Source organism: Hordeum vulgare, chromosome 5H (assembly GCF_904849725.1).
Source record: "Hordeum vulgare subsp. vulgare chromosome 5H, MorexV3_pseudomolecules_assembly, whole genome shotgun sequence".
Classification (NCBI taxonomy): Eukaryota; Viridiplantae; Streptophyta; class Magnoliopsida; order Poales; family Poaceae; genus Hordeum; species Hordeum vulgare.
In genome coordinates this window covers 416,377-429,823 of record NC_058522.1, presented here as the reverse complement: position 1 = coordinate 429,823, position 13,447 = coordinate 416,377, and the positions used below count along the sequence as shown (strand labels likewise).

General features: G+C 45.3%; 1 protein-coding gene across 1 annotated transcript; it reads left to right on the top strand.

Moving 5' to 3' along the window:
* The first annotated feature begins 487 nt into the window (after positions 1 to 487).
* Positions 488 to 5,593, top strand: LOC123395215 (sucrose transport protein SUT2). Its single transcript, XM_045090166.1, has 5 exons — positions 488 to 1,293; positions 3,355 to 4,088; positions 4,200 to 4,263; positions 4,343 to 4,386; positions 5,022 to 5,593. The coding sequence occupies exons 1-5, from the start codon at positions 780 to 782 to the stop codon at positions 5,184 to 5,186; spliced, it is 1,521 nt and encodes a 506-aa protein (XP_044946101.1). The 5' UTR covers positions 488 to 779; the 3' UTR covers positions 5,187 to 5,593.
* The last annotated feature ends 7,854 nt before the right edge of the window (positions 5,594 to 13,447 follow it).

Sequence of the window (13,447 nt, the reverse complement as noted above, 5' to 3'; positions counted from 1 at the left end):
AATACCAGATCTGGGCTGGAGTCGTCGTCGCCTCCGCCAATACCAGATCCGGTCCAGATGACGCTGCCGGCACCGGCCACGCTCAGCTGCACCTCTATCCTATGTTCATCTCATCCCGCACCATCACAAAACGCCTCCACCAGGAGCCACCGTGCCGCCATAGATCGAGGAAGAGGCCGCACTTCCGCGAATCTAGCGCCCTCGCCGCCTTACAACCCTAACCCCTTTTGTCCGACGCTGTCCCTCGACAATGACGAAGGGGAAGAAGGGATGCAATCAAGGCAGCTCAGGAGAGGGGCTAGGGTTGGCGCCCCCGATCGCCGGGGGACGAACGACGAGGCGGTATAAAAGGATCAATCTCAAGATGATGTGCCGGTTCAGTCTCGAAAGGAGTGGTGTATCATGGATGGATCGGTCGATCATTGGAGAGTGGAGCTAAACAAAATAAGTAAATAAAAAAGGAAAAGAAATTGAAGACGGTAGTAAGAAACAAGAAGCGTGGTCGTCCCCACTCCCCCTCCCCTCCGCCGGTGGTTTCCCACCGTCGACGGAAAAAGAATCGATTTTTCCGGTGCCACGTCTCCTACCGTCTCCTCCGTGGACTCCTCCACTCCACCCCACCCCACCCCCACCCCACCCCACCGGAGGCCGGAGCCGAGAGCGATAGATACTTTGCTTTCCCCTCCTCACATCCCTTCCCTCCCTCTCTCCCAGGTCTCTCGCCGGAGGCACCCACCCGGAGGAGGAGATCAATCAACCAAGAAGGGAAAGCTTGTTCGATGCCGCCGCGCCGGCCCAACACCGGCGGGGGCGGGGGCACGTCGTCGTCGGCGGCGCCGGCGCCGCGCAAGGTCCCTCTCCGGTCGCTGCTCCGGGCGGCGTCGGTGGCGTGCGGGGTGCAGTTCGGGTGGGCGCTGCAGCTGTCCCTGCTGACCCCGTACGTCCAGGAGCTGGGCATCCCGCACGCCTTCGCCAGCCTGGTGTGGCTGTGCGGCCCGCTCTCCGGGCTCCTGGTGCAGCCCCTGGTGGGCCACCTCTCGGACCGCATCGCGCCGGCCAACTCCCCGCTCGGCCGCCGCCGGCCCTTCATCGCCGCCGGGGCGGCCTCCATCGCCTTCGCCGTGCTCACCGTCGGCTTCTCCGCCGACCTCGGCCGCCTCTTCGGGGACAACGTGGTGCCCGGCTCCACACGCTTCGGCGCCATCATCGTCTACCTCGTCGGCTTCTGGCTGCTCGACGTCGGCAACAACGCCACCCAGGGCCCATGCCGCGCCTTCCTCGCCGACCTCACCGGTACCACCATCGATTCAACCCATCTCAGCTTCAATTTCTTCTTTCGCTTCAGTTTTAGCTCATGGTTGAGGAAATCAGTCCACAATGGAGATGGGGAATTCTTTCTCCTCACTCACTGACTGACTGACTGATTCATAGACGAGTATTTTGGTGCTAATTGGGATTCGCAACCAATTCCAGCTACACTACACGACGAGGGGTCAAGTGCAAAATAGACGAGTATTTATTTATTTATTTATTACTGTATGTGTATGTATGTATTTTGATTTGATTTTGTGTGGCCGGAAGATTGCATATTTGCACTTGCACACGAGAGAAAATCAATGTCGCTTTCCCCTTTAGGCCGAGCCGAGAAAAGATTCTTGCCTCCTCTCAATTCCTTTCCACATTTTTGACACCCACCTGCTCCGTTGATTCTTGCCTCTTCTCAATTCCTTTCCAAATTTTTGACACCCTGTTCAACAACTCGACCCTTATCATCCTTGCCAAACCAAACACCATACTAGTAGGAGTATATGCTGATGCTGCACTAATAATGGGGACGTGGCACTCCATCACAGCGATGCAAGCAAATCTTTGAATAATTCGCGGTTGGTGCAAATGTCGCCACCAAGCCTTGTCCTTTCCCCCACACCACTTCATTTATCTATCATATGTATATATTCATTCATTCATTCATTATCATTCTTTATGTGTGCGATGGAGGATTGATGATGATCAAGTGTGCGGGAAGCTCGGCTCCGCGGGTCGCTTTCGCCGCCGGATCCGGCCAATGCCGACCTGCCTGACCATGAGAGAGATGAGATATTTAAGCAACCAAGCATTGCGTTGCTGTTGCTACTAGACTCTTATTATTTTCGTCCCCAACTGTTGCCAGATCTCGAATCTTAGGAGACCCAAAGGCATCTTTGTTAACAGCCAGGTATTCTCAACAGGGCCCCCGCCTGCCTGCCTTGCTTCATGATTGATTGCCTGCCTTGACAATGCTGTCTGTGTGGCTGTGCTCTCCCAACTACCGATCACTCTTTCGTCACGTGCTAGGAAGAAACATTACACTCATGAATGAGATGGGGGGTTGATGTAGCCTAGCCACACACATTTCTGTCTTAAATGTAATATATCTGAATTTATTACTATTATTAGGTAGTACTTCTCTATTCGCCGCAATCATTTATATAGCCGGCGTTGCTATGTTCTGTTTTGAGTTTTCACAATCGAGTTGCGCATTGCGGCAGAGGATTGTTGATGATGGTCGACAAGCGTGCGGGTAGCTACGCTCAGCGGGCCGCTTTCGCTCCTGGCTCAGGCCAGTGCAATGCCGACCAGCCTGGGAGGGAGACAGATATTTAAGCATCGCGTTGCCAGATTACGAATCATACGATGGGGTCACGTCTTTTTTTTTCTTTTTTTTCTTTTCTTCTGTTTTGTCAACACTCAACAGGAGGGCCCCCCTGCATACTTGTTTGGTTGATGATTCATTTCCTGCCTTGCGAATGCTCTGTGGTGGCCGCGGTCTCCCAGTTGCCTACCTGCCACCTTTTCGTCGCGGGTTGTTAATGCGGTGCGAGAAAATGATTTGGATTTATTCCCTACTAAGAATATATAGACATCACTACTTTCCTGGTTTGACAATTGAGTTCGGCTGACACAAAATTTATTACACAAAATCATTACTTCTGTGTCCCAGCCACACAAATAAACTGAATTTATTATCTACTCAGATTATATGGCTATCACTTCTATCTTCTGTTTTGACAATTGAGTTCAGCCGACACAATCTTTATTGCACAAGTTTGAGCTTTCTCAGCGAAAATCTGATTGGGGCTCATATGCCCATACAATTAGACGTGCACCTTCCTCAAGCTTTCTCTGTTATCTGCTAGTATAGTGCTACGTAGTCTCAGCTTAGATGCATTTCTGTATGATTAGCAAAATGTTAAATTGTTGTACCCAGCATCAACATACTGTTGTCTGCCATTCTGTAATATAAATTAGCTTCTTCCACCTCGAACGTAAACCATAACTCATTTCTGACTGATCCTTTATTTCTGTCGTTTGCAGAGAATGACCCGAGGAGGACCCGGATCGCCAATGCCTACTTCTCACTCTTCATGGCCCTGGGGAACATACTCGGGTACGCCACCGGGGCGTACAATGGCTGGTACAAGATATTCCCGTTCACTATCACTGGGTCCTGTGGCGTCAGCTGCGCCAACCTCAAGTCTGCGTTCCTGCTTGATATCATCATCCTGGCGATCACGACGTACATTAGCGTGGCGACGGTGCAGGACAATCCTACATTTGGAAGTGACGAGGCGGCGCCTCCAAGCAGCCACGAAGAGGAAGCTTTCCTCTTTGAGCTATTCGGGTCGTTCAAATACTTCACGATGCCTGTTTGGATGGTCTTGATCGTCACTTCTCTTACTTGGGTCGGGTGGTTCCCTTTTATCCTCTTTGACACCGACTGGATGGGCCGAGAGATCTACCGGGGAAGCCCAGAGATCGTCGCCGACACCCAAAAGTATCATGACGGTGTGAGAATGGGCTCTTTTGGTCTCATGCTCAACTCGGTCGTTCTCGGGATCACATCTATTGGAATGGAGAAGTTGTGTAGGAAGTGGGGAGCTGGACTTGTATGGGGTGTCTCCAATATCATCATGGCTCTGTGCTTCGTGGCGATGCTCATTATAACATACGTGGCGCAGAACCTGGATTATGGACCCAGCGGAGCACCTCCAACCGGAATTGTCGCCGCTTCCCTCATTGTTTTCACAATCTTAGGAGCACCTCTGTCGGTCAGTAACAGAACTGCTTCTTTTTTTTTTTTTTGCACCAATGTAGTTTTCTTTCCCTCCTATATATGTTATATGTGTTGTATTGATGATTCTTTTTTTTCCCCTCTGCAGATCACGTACAGTATACCGTATGCGATGGCTGCAAGTCGTGTTGAAAATCTTGGGCTAGGCCAAGGTAATTTTGCTTTTCACTTAACTGTTTGGCTGCATCATATTGGATCTGTGCTCTTACATTTGTCCCTTTTTCCCGACAGGTCTAGCAATGGGCATTCTTAATTTATCTATTGTCATACCACAGGTACTTATTTTCATCTTTTCATTATGTTTGCCGTTTGAAGTATGGTTGGTGCATATATATGCATTTTTTATATGAAAATGTATCTGATTAAGCTTTCGGCACCAAATGAACTTAATATAATAGCCAGTTGAACCATCTTAATCATACAGCAATACTAAAAACTACTAATTCCACTGTTCTCTGTTGTTTACCTAATAACTAGTAGCATATGCATTCAAATTTGAAATCTTTTAAAAACAGGATCATTTCCTGATCCTTCCACTAGTCTGTACCTATAAACCGAGGAACCCTGTCTAGTGGAAGGATAATTCAAGCAGATGCATGTGTTGTCCTTGAGTTTTTGCACTAGAAATCAATCAGCCGAATAACATAATAGCTAAGCCAAATGGTCAATACATAATCAACTTAGTTATGACCACAGTTCTCGGATAAAACATTCTGACAGTTCCTGCAGCCTTGAGAAGTCAGTCCTAACATTGCATGATTGATTGAGTGCCTTATATATGTAAAATTTGTTTTGTGATGTGTGCTAATTAGCACAGCTGAACCTGAAAATTGGAGTAGAGAAGTAGAAGAATATGTTTTTTTAGGGGAAGTAGAAAGTTAACTGGAAGTGACCGTGCGGTACCCTGCAGATCATCGTGTCGCTGGGCAGCGGGCCGTGGGACCAGCTCTTCGGCGGAGGGAACGCGCCGTCCTTCTGGGTGGCTGCCGCGGCCTCATTCGTGGGCGGGCTGGTAGCCATCCTGGGGCTCCCGCGGGCCCGGCTCGGGCCGAAGAAGAAAACCACCCAACGATGATGATGATGATGATTTGAGCGAGTATAGAGAGACATTGTTATGTTGCAGACAAGGAAGGAAGGCAGGTTGTACACACATGGTCTCAAGTTGCAACCATTCATTCTTTGCACACCGGTTCCGTGGCACCGGGAACGCTGCCTACACCACACTAGGCATGGGGGGGTCTGTATATTGTCATCATTATCATCGAGTTGGGTTGGGTTCAAATTCAAGGGCAAAAGTAGGAGGGCCCTGGAGTTTTTCTTCCTCTTGTTACTTTCCTCCGTGGGCCCTATCGTCGCCTTCTTTTTCCGCTTGTCGGTGTGGAACATGGTCAGTCATATGTTGTTGTTGTATATCGGATGTTTTGTCATTTTGTCGGAGATTATCTGTCGATCGATCAATAAAAGTCGCAGGGTTTTGTTTGAGATCATGGGGGGTCCTCCTTCTCACTTGTTCATGATTTCTTTTCTTTCTTCCTTTCTTCCTTCCTTTCTTCTTTCTTTCTTTGGTCTTGTTGATTGAGATGGGAGGCCTCAGCGAGATAATTGCATGGAACTAGTTGCAATTATCTCGGCCTCAGCACCGGCTGGAGCTATGCTTTTTTTTTTTTTTTTTTTTTTTACTTTTTAATTTGGTTTTCACAGGATTTATTAAAAAATAAAATCAAAACACAGCTAATTTTTCATACACATCGGGATCATTTTATATATATGTTTAACCTTTTTTAAAATACATGATTAACATTTTTACAAGCATATGTATTGATATCTGATTTTTTTTTTCATACACACCGTTCATTTTTGCTATACATCTAAAACATTTTATTATACAAGTTTAACACTTTTAAAGTACATGATTAACTTTTTTGCTTAAGATTATTGCTGTCACCTGTTCATGATTTCCTTTCTTTCTTTCTTTCATGGCGAGAAGGGAGGGCTCATCACCCGCATGTGCTATTTCTCGCATGTACCAAGACATAATAAGTATTGCCTAAAATGGCGGCCCTATTGGCCCGGGCATGAGTTTTTTTCCTAAGTTTTTTTATATCTCAAAACGCTATTAATTTTTCATACACCTTGTATATTTTCCGTACAGACCAGGAACATTTTATATACACGTTTAATATTTTTAAATACATGATTAACATTCTTTCAAACACATGCATTGATATCTAATTTTTTCATACATATTGTACGTTTTTGGTATAAAACTAAAACGTTTCGTTATACACGTTTAGCACATTTAAAGTACATAATTAACATTTTTTTCAGATACTTGTTTTCGACCATTTTTTCAAATATGCGTTGAACAATTTTTATTGAAAACCGAGGTATATATATATAGCAAATCATATCTGCGTCTTTTTTTAAACATAATAATATCTGCGTCTTAGAGTAGGGTAGGGACGATGGATCGATAAAAACAAAACCAAAACAGAGGGTACGTACGTGTCTTTTTTTTTTTTTGCGGGTAGAAATTTGTATTACTCAAAACCTCCGCATCTGGAGGTCCCGAACCAAGCCAAGTCATGGTTCTACCCTCGCTGCGAGCAAAATATGTTAAACTATCACTAACTTTATTTTGGCTACGATTTACATGAGTAATACAAAAATCACGAAGGGACAAAAGATATCTAATCTCCTTGATGATGGACGAGTAAACGATCTGTCAACATCTGAAGCTTGAATCAATTTTATTGCTATTAGAGAGTCCATCTCAACCTGCACTGGCAGATCGCTTCTCTGGATAGAAAAGGATAGGCCTTCCATGCATGCACTTAGCTCAGCTTCGAGCGCGTCCCGAGAGTAAAAGAGTTGCCTACAGAAAGAGAAAATGATGGCACCCCTCTCATCTCTTAACACCATACCTGCACCAGCCGAGCCATCCTCTGCAAATGAGCCGTTAGTATTTAACTTGACAAAGCCAGAGCTAGGAGCAGCCCACTTGGGGTCTGCACTCTTGACCACATGTGGCTGAAGTGCACCATATGACATCAGGGACTTTCCCTTGGAAGGATCAGCAGCAAGTTCAGACTTTATGCCAATGAGAGAGTCTAGGTAACTCATGAAAAATCTGCGTGAAACTTCCATGGGTGGCGGGGCTTTGTTGTGAACAATCTCGTTGCGTATGTGCCACGCCCTCCACACCGTCATTAGCAGCATAGACCGCTGGGTACGTACGTGTCTAAGGCCGACATAACATCACAATCTTCAGGGACGAAGCTCCCATGGAGGCAGTGGTGTCAATGGACACCAACGATTTTCTAAATTCATTCATTAATTTTATACCAATCGTTGTTTATTTGTATCGAAGACATCATTGATATATGGCCGACAATCATACAAATATATTATTATCACCAAACAGAGGAGAGAAAGGCTTCCCCTTTTCCTCCTGTCTACTTAGATTCCAAGCTGAACCAACGAATAAAATGTTCAGATAAAGTATATTCCACACGCGCACATCACACTTGTGCATTGTCTTTCTTCCTTTCTAACTTTCGGGCATCTTCCCTCCCAACAACAAACCTCTTTGGTTTGGTATATGAATATGCCTTCCTTCCTTCCGTCTACAAATCCAGTAAAAGTTGACATTTTCTTTCTTTTGATAAAAGATACAAAAGCATAGCTTGTTTTTAAGTCTTCAAGCCTAAAAAGATTTGGAAGGCGCACATGAATCCTAAATGTAGGTTTTTTTTGCTGGCACGTGCTTCGTGGACGCATTATTTACACCCTTAACCGTGCGATCCGGATCTAACTAGACTTACTTACATTAAGGCCTCGTCTTTAGGGACATCAAGCAAGTAGTGAGAGTTCGCCTTTGGACTTACTTAAATAGGACATTTCTTCCTTTCTTTCGGGATTTGCTGCCTTTGAAATGCAAGGCATTGGCATTGCGACAACACCCATGTTGTGTGTCTTGGGTGAGGCTTCGAATGTTCCCTTTGAAAACATGACATCACATTTAAAGTAGTTTGATTTCTCTTGTCTAAAGGGGGCGCTTCGGCAATTGTGCCAAAGAAAAATAAATAATAATTTAATGTAGGTCAGCCGTGCGTCGACGGTAGGGGAAAATGATAATTTTCAATCTAACTTGTTAACCCTTATTGATACGGAGGGATCGACAAGAAGCAGGCCGAAGGTGTCGAGGCCGACATAAAACAGTATATATATTTTTAAATTATTTGGATTGCTTACCACATATGTCACATGGTTGGAGTTCGATCTTCCCCTTTTGCTGGCTAGCTAGATTCCAATGCCAAAAACCATTCATCAGATGTAGATAGATAGACACGCATCACACTTGTCCATGCATCCATCCATGGTCGTTCCTCTTTCTTTCTCTATGGCATATTCTTCTGCTTCTTTCCCTCCTATAAGCCGATGCAATGCAATGCCCCACAATCTGTTAAAGTTCGATGCGTGGAAGAGTGAGGAGCCACAAGGTGTGCCTCTTCCTCAAATTTGGGTTCGCATCTCGGGTGCCCCTTCAAAAGCTGTCAATGATTTTCGCGTGACTTGGAGCTTGGGGTCGTTGATAAGTAAGACAGAGAAGGTGGATATGGTGTTCACTAGGGCTAAAGGAGCGGCGAGGCTGCTGCTGGTCAGTGTTATTGATATTGCCCCAGTTCCGGATGAAGTTGTTTGGACTCATGGGGGAATGAGATATACCCTTTTATTCGAGATTGAAAGCCCTCCTCTGCTTAACGACGGAGTCACTGACTTAGATGTGCATATGACAGATGGGGATGATGCTTCTGGTTCTAAGGAGACGGATAAATCTTTACAGCCACCTGAGCATGCTAAGGATAAGCAGCCTCCAGATTCAGCATCAACGGATGGCGGAGCGAAACATTCGGTCTCTGCTCCCTTGGCGCAGCTAAGGTTTGGTTCTTTTGAACCTGCCTCGGCGCCAGCCAAACTCGCAGGAGTCAGGCAGTCAGTAGACCTGGACAGGCCAGCTCGGTCGACCAACATCGTTGTTCTTGGCAAGGAGCCTGTGGACTCATCGCTCGCACTTGACCAGCCTTCGGAGGGGCTACAGCCGGTTTCACTGGGACAGTACCTTGCAGATGCAAGGGTCGCCGGTGCTTGCGAGCTGTCTGATTGATCTCGGAGTGTTCCCAACACACCCGCGACGGCAGATGAGGAGGCTTATGCTCCGGTGGTGTGTGCGCAGGCAGGGTCTTCTCCTGCTGGTGGGACCGAGCAGGGTCATACACACATCTCCGTTGATGATGTCATTGCTTTTGGCGGTTTACCGAATCCGATGACACCGGGGAGGAGATCAAGTCAGCGTATTCAAGCCCAACCAGATGCGGATGACTTGCAGATGGGACGTGCTATGCGTAGTGCAAAAATGAGGGATGCGGAATTATCGACAGGTATGTCTATTAGCAAAGAGCATTCCATTCTTCATTTTCCCCGCACGAAATTATTGAAAATGCTGCTTCTGCTGGGGTCTCTTTGGGTAATACTGATAGAGAAATTTTGAAATCTATTAATGACCTACTTGACTTATAAGTAGATAGAGCTCTAGATATAATTCGGAATTTAGCTGCAGTAAAACCTATGAAAGAATCTGATATTACGGACCTTGGGGGCCTTAAGTCTCTATGTGAGAACCTGGCTCCTATGGATGATCCGATAGAAGAAGAAGATGATGCACTGGTTTCAGATATAGTTGATGAGACATCGCTTAATGTAGACTTACCAGCACCTGGTTATATGGACCAGGTTATGGAAGAAAAGCCTAAACGGCCATGGAAACGAAAAGTTTATCTGGTTTCTGCGGTTCGCAGAAGCGCTAGATTTAAGACTCCTAAAAAATTCTATGATGAAAAATGAGAGGAATTTTTTGGAACAACAGAGGTCTTCGTGACTTGGCTAAAATAAGATTTCTATCAGAGGCTACGTTAGAACATCATCTAGATTTTATCGCGCTTATGGAGACGGGGCAGGATAATTTTACTTCACAGTTTTTAAGCTCTTTATCGACGGGGGTTGATTTTGACTGGCACTGTCTCCCTCCAAGAGGAAGGTCCGGTGGGATCTTACTTGGGGTTCGGTGTGACACCCTTCATGTTAGGGAAGTGGTGCTGGGGGACTACGCGGTTAAATTCAGGATTACATCCAAGGAGGATGGTTTTCATTGGGCTCTTGTTGCCGTATATGGGGCAGCTCAGTCTGAGCATAAATCTGAATTCCTAGCTGATCTGGTTCGGATTTGTGATGAGAATTTACCTATACTGGTGGGAGGTGATTTTAATATAATCAGACGGGCTAACGAAAAGAGCAATGATAATTTTGATGGTAGATGGCCATTTATGTTTAATACTATCATTGAGAGTCTGGATCTAAGAGAGATAGAGCTCTCTGGTAGGAAATTTACCTGGGAGAATTCCCTACAAAATCAGACTTTTGAAAAGTTGGACCGGGTTCTTACTAGTATTGAATGGGAACATAAGTTTCCTCTAGTAACTGTCCGGGCGCTTCAGCGAGCAATTTCTGACCACACTCCACTCTTACTGGATTCTGGTACTGCGCATCATATGGGTAACAAGAATGATTTCTCCTTTGAATCGAGTTGGTTCTCGCGGGAGGGGTTCATGGATATGATTGCAAGGGAATGGAACAAGGAGCTCGGGGGGGGGGGGTGTCATCCAATGTCGACAGATGGCAAAACAAGATACGTCACCTTAGACAATACTTATGGGGTTGGGCTAAGAATGTATTCGGGATTTATAAGGATGAGCAGGACAAGCTTATCAAATTTATAGATGATCTCGATCGAAAAGCAGAGACCTGTTTTTTGGATGCGCAAGAACGGTCTTTGAAGGATGACGCTGAACAACGATTGCGAGTACTCCTTCGAGAGGAGGAAATGAAGTGGGTGCTAAGAGCCAAAGTGAGGGCAATTGTTCATGGGGATAACAACACTAAATTTTTCCACTTGATTGCAAATGGCAAGCATAGGAAAAAGAGAATTATATAGCTCGAGCAAGACGAGGGCACGATAGTAGGTCATGAGAATCTCAAGTTATACATCTCTAACTACTATAAATAGTTATTCGGTGCTCCAGATCATAGCTTTGTGTCTATGAAAGAGCATCAGGTGGCGGATATTGCTCAAGTTGGTGAGGCTGACAATGAGTTATTATCCGCTCCTTTTACAGAGAAAGAGGTACTAGATGCTATCGGGGAAATGAAGAACGGTAAAGCTCCTGGGCCGGATGGGTTTCCAGTTGAGTTTTATAAGAAATGTTGGCACATTATCAAGAAAGATCTCATGTCAATGTTTAACGATATGTTCAGTGGCCACCTTCAGCTCTTTCATTTGAATTTTTGTACCATTACGTTTCTACCAAAGAAGGAGGGGGCGACACCTATAGAACACTTTCGTCCGATTTGTTTGCTAAATGTTAGTTTCAAGATTTTCACGAAGGTGGGAACGGATAGGCTAACCAAGATGGCTCATTCGGTGGTGCAATCTACGCAAACAACATTTATGCCTCGACGTAATATCCTAGAAGGGGTCGTCGTCTTGCATGAAACATTGCACGAAATTCACTCGAAGAAACTTGATGGTGTTATCTTCAAAGTGGATTTCTAAAAAGCATACGATAAGGTCAAATGGTCTTTTTTGCAGCAAACCTTACGCATGAAGGGGTTTGACGAGCTTTGGCGTAAGCATGTCGACTGTTTTATAAAAAAAGGAAGTGTCGAAATTAAAGTGAATGATGATGTGGGTCATTTCTTCCAGACACTAAAGGGTCTCAGGCAAGGTGATCCGATGTCTACTATTCTATTCAATATCGTTGCAGACATGCTAGCTCTAATGATTAAGCGAGCCAAAGAGAAGGACCTGGTAGGGGGATTGATCCCGCATCTTGTTGATGGGGGGGGGGTCTCTATCCTACAGTATACGGATGACACGATTCTATTTATGGAACATGACCTCAGCAAAGCCAGAAACATGAAACTCATCCTATGCTTATTTGAACAGCTATCTGGGCTGAAGATTAATTTTAATAAAAGTGAGGTGTTCTATTTTGGGAAGGCTAAAACTGAACAACACACTTATAATCAATTATTCGGTTGTGCCAGTGGGAATTTACCTTTTACGTATCTAGGGATTCCTATTCATCACCGTAAATTATCAAATAAGGAATGGAAATGCATCGAGGATCGATTTGAGAAAAAATTAAGTTGCTGGAAGGGCAAGCTCTTATCTTATGGAGGACGTTTGGTACTTGTTAATTCAGTATTATCAAGCATGCCTATGTTTCTCTTATCCTTTTTCGAAGTACCTGTTGGGGTGCGGAAAAGGTTGGATTTCTATGGATCAAGGTTTTTTGGCAGAGTAATGAGGTCAAGATCAAATATCGACTCGCTAGATGGGATATCATTTGTAGACCTAAAGACCAAGGGGGTTTAGGGATTGAAAATTTAGAGATCAAGAATAGATGTCTACTGAGCAAATGGTTGTTTAGACTATCTATGGAAACTGAAGGTATGTGGGTACAGATTCTAACGAATAAGTACTTACAAAATAAGACTTTAGCTCAGGTTACAACCGACCTTTTGACTCTCCTTTCTGGAAGGGTCTGATTGTTGGGGAACGTCGCATGGGAACCAAAAAAATTCCTACGCGCACGAAGACCTATCATGGTGATGTTCATCTACGAGGGAGATTTCAGATCTACGTACCCTTGTAGATCGCACAACAGGAAGCGTTTAATAAACGCGGTTGATGTAGTGGAACGTCCTCACGTCCCTCGATCCGCCCCGCGATCCGTCCCACGAACCGTCCCGCGATCCGTCCCACGATCCTCTCCGATCTAGTGCTGAACGGACGGCACCTCCGCATTCATCACACGTACAGCTCGACGATGATCTTGGCCTTCTTGATCCAGCAAGAGAGACGGAGAGGTAGATGAGTTCTCTGGCAGCGTGACGACGCTCCGGAGGTTGGTGGTGATCTTATCTCAGCAGGGCTCCGTGATATGTCCATTTTGCATCATGCTTTCATGTTGATATTTATTGCTTTTTGGGCTGTTATATTACTTGTGGTACCATATTTATGCCTTTTCTCTCTTATTTTGCAAGGATTATTTGATGAGGGAGAATTCAAGCAACTGGAATTCTGGACTGGAAAAGGAGCAAATCCTAGTCCACTATTCTGCACATCTCCAAATGCCCTGAAAATTTACGTGGATTTTTTCTGGAATATATTAAAAATACTGGGCGAAAGAACTACCGGAGGGGGGCCACCAGGCC